The sequence below is a fragment of the Serinus canaria genome, chromosome 17, assembly GCF_022539315.1.
Source record: "Serinus canaria isolate serCan28SL12 chromosome 17, serCan2020, whole genome shotgun sequence".
NCBI lineage: Eukaryota > Metazoa > Chordata > Aves > Passeriformes > Fringillidae > Serinus > Serinus canaria.
The window spans coordinates 4,541,162-4,558,520 of record NC_066330.1 but is presented as its reverse complement, the minus strand read 5'-3'; the positions used below and the strand labels follow the sequence as shown (position 1 = coordinate 4,558,520).

Below are 17,359 nucleotides of genomic sequence, written 5' to 3'. Positions count from 1 at the left end.
TCTCTGTGACATTTGAAGCTTATGCTTGTGGCTTCAGAGAGATGATAATCTTGAAGTATGTGTTTCACTGTGTAAAGAAAGGACCATGAGGAAAGTAGAACACAGTGGGAGAGAAGTGGAAGTGGATTTGAATGGAATGAGAGAGCTTTTGTGTCAACTTTGTGGAAGTTTGCTTTGAGAAAGCTGTGTGCTGACTCTGAAATTTTGCTCAGTCTGCGTCATCCCCGTTCTCCTGAGTGAGAAAAGCTTCCTTAGGCAGCTTTGTGTCTTAGTTTTCAGTGAAGTTTTCAAGACCCTGAGACTTTTCTGATGTCCAGCTCTACCAGTTTGGTATCCAGAGAGCTGCTGCCCCATAAGGGAAAGTACACCTGGGCTTGGCAGTGTTTAATACTAAGCCCACAGCAGGACTGGGTTTGCTTTCAAGCTGGAGAGGTCCCACTAGAATTTCATGCTGTATCTTGAAAGCATTTGCAATGGAATTCTTCTCAAGCTGTGTTCTTTGGCTACTTCATTGTATTTAGGTGAACATTCTGTTGAGATGAGCTGAAACCAGCTGCAGTTCCCATTTCCATTTTGCAAGGTTGGAGTTCCAGCCAGGGCCGTGCCATGCCAGGCAGGAGGGATCACAGGAATGAGACTGAGCTCTGGGTTTGTTTAGGGAGCAGAGCTTGGGGCCAGAGGTCTCTGGCATAGCTGCTGCAGCTGTGTGGTCATGGATAAGTCACTTTACTCTCTGTCCTTGCTTTTTACTTACTTTTATTTTCCTACCTATAAAAGTCAAATTAATTCCTTGCCTTAATGTGGGAGGTGTGAGCATTTGTGAGTGCTTTCATGAATCATAGTCTGTGAATGCTGATATTCTAGAGCCGTGTGAGCAGCCTGCAAAGCTTTGATCACTTATAATTGTTAGAAGTTTCAGTGTTGTAAGATGGGACCGAATGACTCATGCTCTGGAAGTAGCATTTGAAATAAGGATTGTTTTGTGTAATTCCTGGTGTTTGTAAAATCCTTTTTGTCAAGACCTGGCACTGTTTTGCAAATATTATGGACAGTATTTCTCTTAGTTGAGAGCTGAGGTGAAATGTTCAGGGCAAACCCTGGACAATGTGTACCCTATTGATTGTTACATAAATTTTTCACCATGTTGGGTTCTGTTGTGCTGGCAAAACTTCCCAGGCAGAAATATGGGCAAGTGCTCTATGGCTTGGACTGAATGAGCCCAAAGAGTCTTCATCTTCTTCAACTGAAACTGAGATTTCTGAAATGAATTTAAAGCTCACTTTATTTTTTACGGCAGGAAATCCGGCGCTTGCACCAGTACGTGAAGTTTGCTGTTCAGGATGTGAACGACGTTCTGGATTTGGAGTGGGACCGGCACCTGGAACAGAAGAGAAAGCAAAAGTAACTAAAACTGGAGTACAGAACTACATCTGTGAATTGGGAATTAATCTATAATCAATAGACAAAGACCTTTTTCTGCTTAAAAGTGTGATTTTTTTTTTTTTTTTTTGGAGGGATCTGCAAGTGAAGCTTGTCTCAGACACCTAATGGGAGCCATAGGTTCAGACTCTCTGGCTTCATCTGTGTTACAAGCTTGTTGTGTCTCTGTGTACAGTGCAAATAGTGCTTATAGAAACAATCTGTAAGCTTTGCAGAAATTCATTGATGGCAGCTAATTAAGCCTTTCTAGTAGATAAAACATCTTAAAGCAAATGAGCTAAATAAATAAACTGGCAGCACATTCAAAGGAGAAATGTGTATTTGAAATGAACTGGATTGCTTTGGTGATTGACCTTGAGTTTCACTCGCCAGAACCACTAAACCATTGGTGTTTGCTTGCCTGCCTTTCCCCCAGATGCACAGAATGGTCCTTATCCCTTTCTCTTGATCTGACCTCTGCAGGCGTCTGATAGTCCCTGAGCGAGAGACTTTGTTCAACACCCTGGCAAATAACAGGGAAATCATCAACCAGCAGAGGAAGAGACTGAACCACCTGGTGAACAGCCTGCAGCAGCTGCGCCTCTACAACCAGACATCTCAGTGGAGTGTTCCCAGTGATTCACCTCTAAACAGTGCTCAGAGGTGTGTGAAACACGAATTCCTCCCTCTCTCTTGCCCCCAGCAATGTGCATCCTCCAGACAATTATGTTTTGTGGGCATGGTAAGGGAGGATGGGGTGTTCTAAAGATTATACTAAACCATGCCTAGGTAATACAGAAATTCATTGGTTGGATTCTTGGACACTGATGCTTAGCAGAAGTTTCCCCTAAAAGTTTAAAGAGTTTTTTAGTAAATGGGATAGTAGAGCCTCCAGGCTGAGATACTGCTGTTTGTGTCTGACTTTAGGGGAAGAAGTGAATGACTATTGAAGTTTGCAAAATAGTTAAAGGTGCATCACACAGTATCTAGAGGAGCCAATTGCTCTTCCAGATATGCCAGTGGTTCTAGTGGCTACTTTGGCCCAATTTTGTTCCTCCTTTGGTTGGTGTCTTTTTGCTGTTGCTGTTTTTTTCACTGCTCTGCCTTGTCCCAGTTTTGACAGTGACCTTGAAAGCCTGCGCAACGATTTGATGAAAACTACTTTGAAATCACATGTAAAACCTCTGCCCAAAGCACCTGGTAATGTATTCTTTCTTCCTGCCATAAATGTGAATTACTTTTTTTTTTTTTTTTTGACTTGCAGTTTGACTGTAGACTAATAACTGCCTTCCATTTTCCAGCTAAGTTATCCCCAGTGAAGCAGGCACAGTTGAGGAATTTTCTAGCCAAGAGGAAAACTCCACCAATTAGGTCTACAGCTCCAGGTAAACCATTAGTGACTATAGAAATCTGATAGACTTTCTGGGAGGGTGACTTAGTTGCTGTGGGACTGAGACCTAAAATTAGCTTTTGACTACTCAACCCCTACTTCTCCTTTCCTGTTCTCCCATCTGCTCTCAGGACTTGCCTTCAGTTGCTGTCTGGTTGAAGGCTGCCTTTGCAGGCAGTTAAGAAGTCAAATCCTATCCATGCATGAGTAAAACAAACTGTCCTAAAGTAGGGTGGATTTGTCATGGATGTTACACTGGATGGTTCCCTCAACTTAGTACTGAATTTTGGTTTTGATGTTGCAGCAAGTTTGTCCCGATCTGCCTTCTTGTCCACAAGATATTATGAAGATTTGGATGAAGTCAGCTCAACATCCTCAGTTTCCCAGTCACTGGAGAATGATGATTCCCAAGCAGTGGACCAGGAAGAAGAGGCTGCCCCAGTCCAAGTCCCTCGTCATGCTCCCGTGGTCCGAACTCCCTCAATCCAGCCTGGTTTGATGGCTCAGTCTCCATCCTTTGGGAAGCAGCACCTCTCCCTGGGTACTTTGTGTGAGTTGTGTTTGCAGTGTCTGTTCTCAATGTGGTCTTGTGGGTAGCTTTAACTACTGTATTATCCATTGCCAGTGCTTCAGGCCCTGGAGAAATGAGAATGCAGGATACAGGTTTACTTTGCCAGGTTCCCAGGAGCAGTAACAGAGTGGCTTTGTAACCTCATGAACTTGAGCTAAAGGCACTAAAACACCTTGACTCATTGACTGTCTTTTTGTGATAGCCTGGTTCTTTCAAATTGCAGTGACCTAAGGTACTGCCCAAAGACAAATACACTGGGCTACTACTGCATCTGTGCCCAAGGTTAGACGTTCTGAGCCCAGCAAGTCTCAGTAAGAACTGCATTTACATACACTCAGTTCTCCTTGTGCAAGAGAGGATTCTTTAATCTCTGCAGCCAGAGAGAAAAATAAGGTGTCAGCAGAAGGATCTCTTACAGCTAATTGGAAGTCCTCCGATGTATTGAAATTACATCTATTGAGACTGACTCAATTCCTTGGGATATACCAAAATCTGCCAGGGACAGATTGTGTTGATTATTTGAATGGCCTGCACATGAATCCTGTCAGAAGGAAGCTGTGTACTTAGAGGAACTGCAGTTCAGCAAAGGCTTTCAAAGACTCCCTGATTTATAGAGAAACATTTAACTGATACTTTTGTTAATTTGTTTTTTTTTTAGTGCCCACGTCTTCAAACAGAATCATCCCACAAGGGGCAGACAGTACAATGCTTGCAACAAAGACTGTGAAACATGGAGCCCCTGCTCCCACTGTCACTGTTCCAGCACCACAGGCAGCTGCTGCTGCAGCTCTGCAGAGGCAGATGGCTGCTAACCAGTCCCCAGGTAAAAGGATGGCTAATTGCCCAAGTGACCTCTGAGCAGCTGAATGGGGCTTTCAGAGGGATTTAATGCTCTCAGAGGAGGAGATAATCAAACAGAATGTGCCACACATCTGTAGTTGTTGCACCTCTGAGCTGTCCAGTGTTCCTTTGTCTTCCTTTTTCCTGTGAGCTGCCAGTACAAAATACCTGAGAAACTCCCATTTCTGTCAACAGAAGCTGTTACAATGTTGGTAAGAGAGAGTTCATAATAATTTGATTTGCTCAGCAAACAACAAATGTTTGGTGAGCAAATCTATATAGATTGCTGCCCACCACCAACTCTATAGATTGCTGGCCACTTCTTTTGTCCTTAATGAAATCTGAGGTTCCAAATATTTCAGGCCAGGTACACTATATATGTTCTAGAATCCTGGATGGATCTTTTTTGGAATTATTCAGACCATATTGAATGAAAATGAATGCTTAATATGGAGTTTTTCTTTACATCTGGTTTTTTTTTTTTTGTCTGTTTTTTTTCTGTTCCTTCAAGCTGTGAGCACCTCCTTGACTGAATCAACTCTGAAGAATGTTCCTCAGGTGGTGAATGTTCGAGAGCTCAAGTCTGCTGCACTGACCCCAGCAGTCTCTGCAGTAATAGGGTGAGTGAATGCTGTCCTTCCTTCTGGTGGCCTTTGGTAGTATTTGCACTGGAGCACATCTGCCAGTGGGGAGCAGTAGCAGTGTTTTACTTAGTCTGGCTGTGTAAGGCCTAAAGTGGGTGCATTTAGATAAGAGTACTGGGTTTGTGGATTGAAAGAAAGAAATAAAGAAAGAAAGATGTTAGCAGGTCATTCAAGGAATTGCTAATGGCTTGTCCTGAACAAATGATGAGACCAATATTAACCTCCTTCTCCATTTGTCTGTGAAATGCATTTATGTGCATCCTCTCCTTTTGGGATGCAGTGGTTTTACTGCTAATATGAAATTCGGCCCTGGTATCTCTCAAACCACTACCTCTGTTCTCCCTCTTTCAGTGGTGGAATTGCAGCCCTCTGTCACTGAGTGTGGTCTGTGACTTCAGGCTGTCCAGATGTTTTCCTTCTACTTTGTCATCCTTTGCTGAGAGAACCTTCTCTGGAGTTATGCCTCTTCTGTCTGTTCCCAGATTCACCCCCTGAAGGGAGGGAGAACTGTGCTCTGGCTTTTCTGGAAACTTGTCTCAAATGTTTTGACATCAGAATTTCGACTGAAGGGTTGGGTGTCACTGGGGGTCAGTCACTTTGGAACCTTACAGGGCTCTTCCTGAGGAGCAAACTAGGAATGTTGACTTCTGGTATTTAACCTTGAATTTGTTACCATTTCTTGTGAGTTAGCTGTAACACTTGGCTTCCCTACTCTGCTTTCTGCAGACAGCAGCCAGCTCAGCTCATTCCAGAGATTTCTGCCTTATCACCAGGCTCTGTCACCAGCCTAGGACTAGGCTTTTCCCCTGTCATTGTAATGACCTTGGAACTGTCTTTGCTTGAAGTTCATGCTGTTGCTTAAGACCAGGGCAGTCCATGGCCAGTTGTGGGCTGGGAGGCAAGGGCAGTTCTGAGAAGTCTGTGCAAATTTGGGCTTAGTGCATGAAGAGGGATAAATTCCACAAATCTCTGATTATATATGCACTTGCAAATGCTTTATCCATATACCTGTGAGCTGTATGTGCAGCTCCTGGAACAATTTGATGCTTTGTTACATCACCACTGGCTTTCACACATTTGTGTGTACTCTTCACTGTCAAAGAAAAAAGGTGGAATTCCTTTGATTCAGCTTCTTAAAAAGGGAACAGTGTCACAGTGGTGATACTCAATTGGAGGCCTTGACATTTACTTCATGGTTTCTTTTGCATTTTAATTAAGAAACAGCTTGGGTGCTTTTTTGCTATTTTATTTCTTCTTAAAAGTGATAAACTGGAGTGGAGAGAAGAATTGCTACATCTTTTGAAAGTCAGATTTGTAGAAAGCTCTACTTCAGAATTTTTTGGCTAAAAGTAGTGTTGTGACCAGGAAGAGTTTTCCACCCTCTGTTTCATCAAAACTATGATGAAAAAAAGTAGAAAGTACTGGCTCTGCACAGAGAAGGTTGTGAGTGAACAAGATGTAATGAGGTTGGTTTTCAGTTGAACTGTAGTTAAAGACCTGTCTTTCTTTCAGGTAGTTTTAGACTGTCAGTATTGATTGATATCTCTAATTTATAGAGCAGCAGCTAGCTTGATATCTTGGAAGCTTTCTACAGTTTTACTTTATAGCTGACCTCATAAAAATGTACTTTCTAAAAATTCTACCCAAATGAACCATGCTTGCCAGTCAGATTTAGCACTATAATGAAGAGCATTCACCCTGCAAAGTTAATTCACCACTTTTTGCTACTTCAGACATCCTGGCTGTCTTTTGCTGCCACAGCACACTCTTTGGTTGGTAAGCAGGAATGATTTTTCAGTTGTTATCAGTTGTTCAGTGGCCTATGACTGGGTGTGTTGGTGGTCCAAGTCCAGTTACTCATACATAGTTTTTAGTGAAAAAAATAATCCTTTCTCCACAACTGAAGTCAAACTCAGCATTTTCACAGCATTGTCAAGTGATGTTGAGATCAAGTCCCACCCTCTCATGAATTTCACAGACTTTCTGTTGTTTTCTTCTTTGTTCAGTATAAGCTTGAAATCTACACCTGCACCATCCCAACACCGACTTTTTCCAGTGGTAATCTTGAAGTATTCATTGTTTGCTGTGCTTCTGCTTTGAGCAGAGCGTAAATCCAGGCCAGGCAATGTAGAGAGAGTACTCATGGCTGGAATGAAAGAAGGACTTTCTAGTAAAGCAAAGCTGTTTAAGGCACAAAACCATATCCAAGCCCAAATGTCCATGCAAAATGTTTCATGTGTGTGTCCTTTTCCTTTGGAATACAGTGGAAATTCCTGTGAATTGGCCTGCAGCTGACCAAACAGTAAATGCAGTTTGGGAGTCCTCATGTTTTAGCAGACAGACAGTTTTGGATGCCCAACTTTGCTCAGGGTCTGGGATTTGCAGCCTCAGCCAGAGATTGGTTATTGCCTTAGGGAACTTCTGGTCTGAGTCAAGATGGGAAGAACCTGTCTGGGTAAGAAAGCTGGGTTTTGCCACCAAGAGAATGCAATCATGGTTTAATTTAAGCTTCTGAAATCATCTGCTATTGGCCAGTGAAGCTTCTGAACCTGGTGGACCACAGACTTGAGATGCTAAAACTGGTTGGCTGTTCCCAAGTTGCCCTGATTTGATTTGTTGGTGCCCCACAGTGCCAAGGTCAGATCCTGCAGCCCATGAGATGCTGCCATTCTGCAGCAATTGTCTGGGGGTTTTTATTTCATGGTCAAAAATACCAAACTTACAATGTAGAATATAGATTAATTTTATCACAGTTCTTTCCATGACTTTGTCAGTGTTTATAGTACACTTCAAAGACAGGAAATGCTCCCTCCACCCCCTCCCAACTTTGCCTCCTTACTCAGCATTTCCAAGCATTGCATGTACGTGTCTGGACTCCACATTGTGAAGGAAGCTGCTTAAATTTGTTATCCACTAGGCATAAAATTGTAATCCCCTTACCTACTGATTTTTCATCAACTCCCTGTAAAATAGAAAGCCCTGACTCTCTTCAGAGACAAGAGTGTCTGGAGAAGACTTGATCGTTTCAGTCTAGAGGTTTAAACACATTTACAGACTTCCTTTGTTAAATGTGGCTGATTCATTTAAGAGGTTTATTCTCTAATCAGATTTGTTCTTTTGGAGCTGTGTGTGGAATCTTTAGTAGTGGCTGTTGTTCAAGGCTTCTGGGAGTTGGGCTTTCTGAGAGGAGAGGAAATCCTCTTTCAACTAGTTATTTATATAATTGTTTAATTTTTCTTTTTAAGATCATCTGTACCTCACTCTGCAGCCCAGGCAGTCCATCAAGTTTTGGCAACTGTTGCTACAAATCAAGCTAAACAGGTATTTTGACACAGAGCCCTTTCCCTGTGGAATACTTACCTGGGCATGCTCAGCAGAGTTTGGGGGTTTAATTTTCATAGCTTGCCCTGCAATTCTTGACAAACCATTTCTGATCTGTGACCTTGACAGTGTGATGCCAGGCATATCTATGTTATGTCTTTCCTTTTCTAACTTCTGAAGACATGCAGCTTTCTGATGGCCACAGCCTTGCTGCAGTGATGGTTGGAGCTAACAGCAAAGGAAGCTGTATTAGGTAGCTACAACTGTTATTCTACTGAAAATATTGCTTAGATGTTGACAAGCTGCTGGGTTTTATATCTATGCATCAAAAATCCCCAATGCAGAAGTCTTTGTCCTCTGAAATCATTGAGCTGCTGCCCACAGAGGCTTGCTGACTTGTTGAAAAGGCTGAGGACTGACCCTGTATTTAAGTGTCAAGACATAATGGGCCCAAGAGTGCAGAGCTCTTCTAAGTGCTGCAGCCATCCACCTCTATTTTATTCTGAAGTCACTGCATGACACTGATAATAGCAAACCAAAGTCAGAAGGACCTTTGTTAATGGACAGACTGCACTGACCTGAAGTGGTGCTGTGTTTTTAGACACCTCTGACAAGCTCAGTGAAGAGCCAAACTCCACCTTCCTCTGTGTGTGCACCCTCTCCTGTGGCATCCACAGCTGCTCCAACATCATCTGGCAGCAAGATCTCAGGTAAGTTGTCTTTCTCTTGTGGAGATGGAAATAAGGCCTGGATGTCTCTTGGAAGATGTCAGGGTGCACAGTCCAGAGAATGAGGATACTGAAGAGAAGAGATTTGCCTCCACTGAGAGGTTGCTGTGTCAGTCTTGAGAGGGAGAATTTATAAAAAAATGGTACAGAAGTGCAGGAGAGTGGTTTTCTATACTCCCTGTGTTTTGTCTACTCCTGCATCTAGAATTTGGTGACACAATTCCTTGTTCAGGGTACACTCAGGACTTGTAACTCTTATCAGGAAATGCTAAAAACACATCTTCCACAAGGCTACTGTGGTTTGACAGCAAATTCAAAGCAGCTCTTTTGTTTTTAAAACATTAAAGTCCTGCTGATTTTAAATGTGTTTATTTCATTTTTAGACACACAGCATTATAGGAGTACCTGAACAAGCTTGATCTAATTCCTGTGCAGGCCTTATTGAGCACTGAGCTGTAGGACCAACTTCAGAACCAGTTCAGTCACAGGGATCAGTCTCATAGAGTTGGGAGGCTTCTAAAGAAAGGAATGCTCAGTTTACAACTTAACAGGGAAAGAGGAAACATTAGGGGAAGGAAGCAATTGATTTTTAATGTGTATTAGATAATAATGCTTGCATTGGACATGGTTTTATAAGCCTCTTGCATAAATGTTTGAAATCCATGTCTGTTGGTCTTTTGCCTTTAATCCGTGGATGTAGGTTGCCTCTTAGCCAGGGGTAAGAAGCAGTAAAAATAGCTAGGAATCATATTTGGCTTGGCAAATGCTTCTTTAATTTTGGTTTATTGAAAATGTCAGCTGCTGTATTTGATAGCACTTCCTTTTTGTTAGAAATTTATTAAATTATAGACTGTGTGTGCAAGCTAATCCCTGCTTTTCTACTAGATAGATGACAGGATGCCATGTTTATTTTTTTATTTGCAAATTTATTTTAAAAGTATATTTATTTGTTCTTGTAACTTACAGGACAAGGGACAGTAAAAACAGTTACAGCTGTTTCTTCTACTGTGACATCAGTGCAAGCAACAACTTCACAGCTTAACAAAACGTCCTTGTTTTCTTCTGCAGGGTCTGTATGAACATTAAGATTTCTTTGTAGTTGACATTAAATATGAGTATTGTCTGTTACAGCAGGTGTTGCTTACAAGCTGTGCAGTTCTGTAAAATGGCACCTGCAAATGTTAGACTGGGAGGGCAGGGGTTGTACCAGAGTCCTTTGAAGACCTTGTTTGTGGAAGCCTGAGTGAGGTCTGAAGGTCTGTGAGACTCTGACACAATATCATATTGCTCTGAGAATTTTCAGTGTATAACTAATCAAGAGTAAAGGATGACTGGCTTGCTTTTGGGTTTTATCTACAGTGGACTGTTAAACACATTCCCTGTTAGGACTTGAAATATGTGCTGATGATCACACTCACTGAATTACTTTTTCATTTTAATACAGCAGAACAAATTTTGTGTTTTGGCTTGGAAAAGTAATCAGTTCATGAAGGTGACAAGAGGGGCCCCAAGCCATCTGGTGATATCTGTTACATAACAGTAATACAAAGCAAGGCACATGTTATAAACATACAGTAACTCTGATATCTCTCTTATGGAATGGTATTTCAGGGATGGCCAAAATTTTTATTTGGTTATATCTTATGTTTAGGGGAGAGGGATAATTCCTTAGGAATGGTTATTTGAAATTCTGCATGGTTATTGTCTACCACTCAAGTGAATTTCTTTGTGAAGTTGGCAACATTAAGTATTTTGAATACACACACATTGAAATGGGTGTTTTCTTCCAGTCTTACCCATTTCTTGCATGTTTTTGAGTGGATGCTACCCAAATGACTTGCTGGGCTCTTCAGAGGGCTAAAAGAGTCCTTTTGAGTGATGGAAATTCAGATTGAAAAAGCAAACAAACCCTGCCTTTGTCCCATGTGCAGTGCCTCAGTGTGTAAACCGTATGCTAAATACAGTGCTGTTGTCAGTGATGTCTTAGTCCCATGGCCTGACTTCTGTATCAGCAGCTGGTCTTTGAGAATCAGAGAAAGCTTAAAAAGCCTCAGGGAATGAAGATCTCTGCAAGACTCATTATGAAAGATCACAGTATTTTTGCAAGACAAAATATTTTCAGTGTAAAATAGTCATGATAACTTTTCATTTTTGTCTTGCTATGAGTGATCTCCTTTTTGATGGATGGTTGTATCCAGTCATTCCCTTCTGCACATGCACTGATTCTTCCCTTTTAGCTCTTTCAAACTCTAGCTACCCCTGTGGTTTTTCCTCTCACCAGTCTCCCCAAATCCATCAGATTCTGGTGCATGAGGAAGAAATACCTTGACTCTCTTTAACCCTCTAGAAGCCTTTTCAGAGAGGGAACAAATGGAGCACAGTGTGTGTGTGTGTGCTTCTCTCTTCCTGTTTAGTCCTTGGAGAAACTGCTCCTGTGTGCCTGGCTTTGTGCAAGTCTGTACTGGAAATCTGAGCCTCAGAGTTGTGCTCATCATATGGTTGGAAATTTCAGCACTTTGAGCTAAGTCATTCTTTCCCTTTCTCCCCTCTCCTCCTAGGTCTGTATTTAATTTTGGTGGTGTCACATCAGCTGCTTCATCACAGACGCCTCCCAGCCTCGCTCCCTCACAAGGTTAGTCTGGGAGAGTTGTGCAAACAGCATCTCTTCCCTCTTAACAGAGTGTTTACTCTTCCTAATCCATGTGGTTCTTGTTCTGTGTTGCACTTCTATTACTAAAATTCAGTAACATTTCATACATGTGCTGGGTTCTCTGTAATACACAGAAATCTGGGCCACCCACCTATCAATTAAGCAAAATATTTGTTGCCAAGACCATTTAGGAGGCACTAGTTTATGGAAAGGGTAACATCTGTAGTAATTTCCTCTGCTGTTTTTCATCTATAGATGTAAAGTTGCTGAGGTGGACTGACATAGAACTGTTACCCAGTGAGCATTTAGTAATCAGAGGGAAGTGCTTGGAGTGGCTTTGTGTTGCTTCCAAAATTGAAGTGACAATACATAGGCTGCCTTTTCATGTCATAGGTAGACCCTACTTGTCACATCTCTTAAAAGGAAACTGATAAAATCTGCTTTGTAATATTTTTGAAGCTTTCTGCCTTTAATTTCAGTCTTGCAGGTGAGATTACACAGTTAGAAAATTTGCTCCCAATGTTGTTGGTTCCTCTGATAAAAGATATCACCTCTTCTTACAAATCTTGGCTCATTTCTATCCTTAGACCATCAGAGCTACAGTAATGCTACTGATACTCTTGATGATTTCTCTCTTAATCAGAGAGAAATTTGGAGATGAACATAAAAGCTTAGGTAAATAACACAGATAAAGCAGGAGTGGGAGGTACAGGAGGCAGACTTGTAAACCACAGCATTGTGTGAGGGCAGGTACTTCACTCTGTTCTGTGAACTGGTAGGAGCACCTTTGTCTCTAATTGGTAATGGAAGAACTACAGAATATAATTTCAGGGCCTCAGGAGGAAAATAAAACTACATTGTTGAGTGTCAGTTACTTAAATATACTTAATAGAGGGGAAAACACAAGGATAATGCCAGATCTGGTAAGAAGCTTTTGCTCTTTGTTGTTTGATCTCCATGCAGATTTCCTGTACTTTGTCCAAACACCAGCGAAGTGTTTTCAAGTCAGAATTTGTTTTGTGCACAGAAATGAAATTACAATACATTAAATAAACCTAGCCCACTCTCCCTTAAAACTTCAACAGTTTCACACTGCTGGACAGCACTGTAGGTTAGAAATGGAGCTGCTTTGACAATTACATTTGAGAGTTTTTCTCTAGTTTTTCAAAGCTGAAAACAAGCTGTATTGAAACTGATTGGGGGTCTATAAATAGCTGAATTTGTAAAGATCTGATTTTGTAGAAAACTCTTCAAGTGTCAGAAAGTATTTTTATGACCTTAACTGTTCTGAGCCATTGGTTTAAAAAGAAAGTGCTGTAGTAAATGTCAGGAATTTTTTACCTGAACCAAGTAAGAAGAGGTGAGAGTGGTGTCAGTAGAAAATGATCTGTAATAACCAGGTCTTTCATGCTTTTATCAAACTGCTGAAAAAGAAATAGGAGCCAAAGGTTGGAGTTGTCTGTACTCAAAGAGAAGGATAGTTGAGTGGAGGCTGTGATGTGACAGTAACAGTGTTTGTCACTGCCACCCTGGCCATAAAGGCTTCAGGTGTCACTGTTGTGTCCTGAATGGATGTGAAGGCTGCAGTTACCTGATGGACAGAGGCTTTATAGTTTTGAGGCAAGAGCACTGACAGTCTGTGAAGCACTAAAATGGGCCATTATTGCAAGAATGATAAATGAGCTTTGCATACCCTAACTCGATTTGTTACCTCTGTCTCTCTCACTGACAGCCCCTGCAAAAGAATCAGCTCAACCAGATTCATTTTTGTTTGCTGGGAGTTCCAAACTTGGAGCAATTCCAGAGCCTTCCTTTGTGTTTGGGTCCCACAAATCAGCAAGTGCTCCTGGAGGTGTAGTAGGAGGTAGCTCCTCAGCAGATGGCACCCAGTCAACCAAAGCTGCTGCAACATCATCTTCTGCTCCCCCCACAACCTCTGGCAAGTTGGATATTGCTCCATCCAAACCAGGAGATCACTTGTTTCAGGGCAACCTAGCCGGGGAAACTCTTGGGAGCTTCTCAGGACTACGGGTTGGTCAAGTAGATGATAATGCCAAGAGCACCAGTAAGGCACCATCTACCAGTGTTGCAGGAACACAGTCAACTAAAGTGTCTACAATACCTTCTGGGTTTAATTTTACTGCTCCCTTGACTTTAGGAAAAGCTGGAGAAGCTGCTTCAACATCAGCCACGTCAGCTGGCACAGCAGCCCTGTCCATGAGCACTAGTGCCACGGGCAGTCTCTTTGGCAATGTCCAGTTAACCAGCACAGGGTCTTCTGGGGTGTTTAATCTTGGAGGCTCTGGTGGCAGCAAACCCACCTTTTCATTTGGTATTCAGCAAACAAACAGTATGAGCACTTCCACCTCTGCCCCTTCTACTCTCCCTGCTTCAACAGCCCTCTCGTTTGGAGGTTTCTCAAGTTCATCACAAACTGCTGTCCCTGCTGCAACTTCCAGTAAGTCTGCAGGGGATGCCAAATTACCACCTGGGTCAGAAAAACCATCTGAAAATGAAGCTGTAGCAGCTGGGTCTTCACCTACAGTGCCACAGCCCCAGGCACAGCTCTCAGAGCCACTTAAAGAACCAGCCTTACCCCAGGCCACAGCTGGAGACGCTGTCCCAGAGGGCTCTGGGACCACAGTGGCACCTCCTGCCCCTGACCCTGTGGCTGCTCCCACCTCCACCAGCGAGCTGAAGGCCCCAATGCCTCCTGCTGGCTCCACAGCTGCCCCACCAGATCAGAACGTCTCAGCAACAACCTCCACAGCAAGTGTTGCCTCTCCTGCAGAAGCCACAGGTGCTCTGGCTGCTACCTCTGATGTTACTACAGGTGTGCAGAGTCCAGCTGTTGGTACCTCTGTGTTTGCCCCCACTTCTGCAGGCTCCTCAGTGTTCTCTCAACCACCAAGTTCCAGTTCTTCTGGCTCAGCATTTACCCAGCCTGCTGGGGAAGCTGCTGCCACTCCTTCCACACCACCTGTTTTTGGACAGCTCCCAGCAGGTACCACAGCATCCTCTCCCTTTGGGCAGCTCACCACCAGCACTCTGTCCACGGCCACTGCCACCACCCAGCCTGCCACCTCAGGCTTTGGTACTTCTGCTTTTGGCACCACCACCACGGGAGGCTTTGGCCAGCCAGCCTTTGGGCAAGCACCAGTCTTTGGACAACCTGCAAGCAGTTCTTCAAGTGGCTTTACCTTCAGCCAGTCTGGGTTTGGGACGATGCCAGCCTTTGGCCAGCCAGCAGCTTCCACAGCAGCCTCGAGCAGTGGGAATGTTTTTGGAGCCCCAGCCAGCACCAACAGCGCCAGCTCCTTCTCCTTTGGCCAGCCAGCCAGCACGGGAGGGGTGCTCTTTGGGCAGAGCAGCCCTCCTGTCTTTGGGCAGAGCACTGGCTTTGGGCAGGGGGGATCTGTGTTTGGTAGCACTGCTGCTGTCACCACCACCACGTCCTCTGCTGGCTTCAGCTTCTGCCAGGCCTCAGGTAAGAGCAGAGTGTTGGCCCAGTGGCACTGTCTGGCTTGGAGTGTATCACTGGGGAAAGCAGGATGGCTTTAATGCCTTTTTTCCCGCTATGGCACCTGATGGGTCTCATTTTTTTGATTTGGTTTTGTTCTGTTTTCAATTAGTAAGAACAAGAGCTGCCGTGTATGTGAGAAGCAGACTAATGTTGGAGGCAAAAGAAGCTTTTGCTCTGCTTCACTATTCATCAGCAGGCCTCTGAATAGAGACTTGTCATCCAGTCCTGCCTTCATTTTATACTTACTAGTCTACCTTAATTTAATTTTGAATTACATATTATCCTGCCTGTTGCACAATAACTGGAAGTGTTGTAAATTGTTGCACGAAAGGAGCAGAGCAGCTCTGAGACCATAACCAAGGCAAGGAATAAACACAGATGCAGCGCTTCCCTCAGTGGCCTGCACTGAACACATGCCAGTGCATGTACAGCCAGGTGTAATACTGTGTCATCAGCTAGAATGGCCAAAAAAAAAAAAAAATTAAGCCCTCAAAGTGATGGGTTTGCAGGGAAAAATCTGTTAAATCCACTTCTGCATTTGGAACCATCTCAAAATTAAATATAGCAGTAACATGAGCATCAGCTACCTGTCCACACAGTTAAATTGGATTCTTGCACAGACCAAACCTCCTTGGTCAGTCCCTTTTTGTTCTCCACATGCTCAGGATATTGTTGGGGCTTTTCCAAAGGTTTTTCTGTACAACCTTCAGAGAGTTCCCAGGGAAAAGTGACAAGTGCATAGTAATAATGGAGAGCATGTATTTCCAAGGAAGAAAAACTAATTAGGTTCATTTAATTAAAAATGATGGCACTGCAGGCAACTGCTTGTTCATTTTAACTACAGTAGCAGAGAATAGTTAAAGGGTGGGAAGTGAACTCTGCTCGAGAAAGGTGTTCCTAATTATAGAGATGCAAGTTTTATTACAAAAGGCACATTTAAGTGAACTGGGAAATGGAAAGGGGAGTTCTTTTTTTAATCAAAACATTTCATTATCTTTAACAGGAGTCTTCAGGTAACAAAGCTCAGATCCTCTTTACACAAGGGCAATCAGAATGCTCCAGTGCTTGTGCACGACTTGCAGTATTATTGTATCCATGTTAACAGAAATCCAATTCTCTTAGTGTTAGCAACAATCCCACAGGTGAAAAGGCCTTTTATTGTCTGTTTTTAACTTGGCCAAAGAGAGAATGAGAATGACTTTCATATCAACTTTCAGTGTAATTTATTATTTGTGTGTTGGCACATGCTTTGTATTTGTCCAGCCTAGATATATTTGGTAATATCATTTATATCCCTGTATCTTGACATGGCAGACCTGTCCTTATCCTGTCCTGGTCTTACACTCTGGTAATAGTTTTGGTGGTTAATTTTTCTGTTTTTCTCTTAGGTTTTGGTTCTAGTAACACAGGTTCTGTGTTTGGGCAAGCAGCAAATACTGGAGGCACTGTCTTTGGCCAGGCAAGTATTTATGGCTTTTTGTAGGGCTGTTACATGTGGGGGACTTGGTCAGAAGTCCCTGTTTCTGGTATATTTTTTTAAAATGCAGTTTGATATGTTAAATAAAATGTGGAGATATTTACTGTTGTGGTAAAAGCACCAAAGCAGCATCTGCATGAATACTCCAGGGGGCATGGAGACACAAACATTTTATCACATGCAAGATAAGATAGATGCAGTAAGTCTCCTGCCTTTATTCCATGCTAAGTGGAAAGTAGGGCAAGTGTAGGGCAAGTCTCAAAGGCATTATTCTGTGCTGTGGACAAGATTTAAGACAGACTTAAATAAAATTTCATGGCATTCCATTTTGGAAGGTGATTGCTGGCTGGTTTGTCAGCCCCTTCAGACATCCAGAGAAAAGGCCCAGGCAGAGCAGCCTTTGACTTTGCTTAAAATCCCTTTTTTGTCCTTTTTGTGTTCTAGCAGCCATCTTCTTCCAGTGGAAGCTTGTTTGGAGCTGGAAGTGGTGGGAGAGGTGGAGGCTTCTTCAGTGGTTTGGGAGGAAAGCCAAGCCAGGATGCAGCCAATAAGAATCCCTTCAGTTCCTCCAGTGGAGGATTTGGATCTGCAGCTTCCCAGAGTAAGTGAACAAAACAAGAATACAAAATGTGCTGTGATTTCCATCTGCTTCTGTGAGCCCATCTGCTTTTCTGCTGATTGTTTTTGAGTAAATTCTGTGTTAATATGAAAGGCTTTGGGGGAGTAACCAGAGTATGTGTGATGTGTAATCCAGAATTTTTCTTCTAGGTTTATGGAAAACAAGTAGGGAAGCCAT

General features: G+C 42.9%; 1 protein-coding gene across 3 annotated transcripts in view; it reads left to right on the top strand.

The window, feature by feature from the left end:
• The window catches only part of NUP214 (nucleoporin 214), a 39,356-nt gene that overhangs the window by 13,187 nt on the left and 8,810 nt on the right, over positions 1 to 17,359 (top strand). Inside the window, exons 18-31 of one of the 3 annotated variants that reach the window (XM_050980967.1) lie at positions 1,298 to 1,401; positions 1,903 to 2,082; positions 2,534 to 2,619; positions 2,721 to 2,804; positions 3,114 to 3,350; positions 4,039 to 4,203; positions 4,732 to 4,840; positions 8,110 to 8,185; positions 8,787 to 8,895; positions 9,880 to 9,982; positions 11,472 to 11,545; positions 13,296 to 15,050; positions 16,475 to 16,545; positions 17,008 to 17,164. In XM_050980967.1, the coding sequence (XP_050836924.1) occupies positions 1,298 to 1,401; positions 1,903 to 2,082; positions 2,534 to 2,619; positions 2,721 to 2,804; positions 3,114 to 3,350; positions 4,039 to 4,203; positions 4,732 to 4,840; positions 8,110 to 8,185; positions 8,787 to 8,895; positions 9,880 to 9,982; positions 11,472 to 11,545; positions 13,296 to 15,050; positions 16,475 to 16,545; positions 17,008 to 17,164 (3,310 nt within the window). Of the gene's footprint in view, positions 1 to 1,297; positions 1,402 to 1,902; positions 2,083 to 2,533; positions 2,620 to 2,720; positions 2,805 to 3,113; positions 3,360 to 4,038; positions 4,204 to 4,731; positions 4,841 to 8,109; positions 8,186 to 8,786; positions 8,896 to 9,879; positions 9,983 to 11,471; positions 11,546 to 13,295; positions 15,051 to 16,474; positions 16,546 to 17,007; positions 17,165 to 17,359 lie in introns of all 3 variants that reach the window. The other 2 variants (XM_018917702.3, XM_009093413.4) reach the window with 2 other exon arrangements.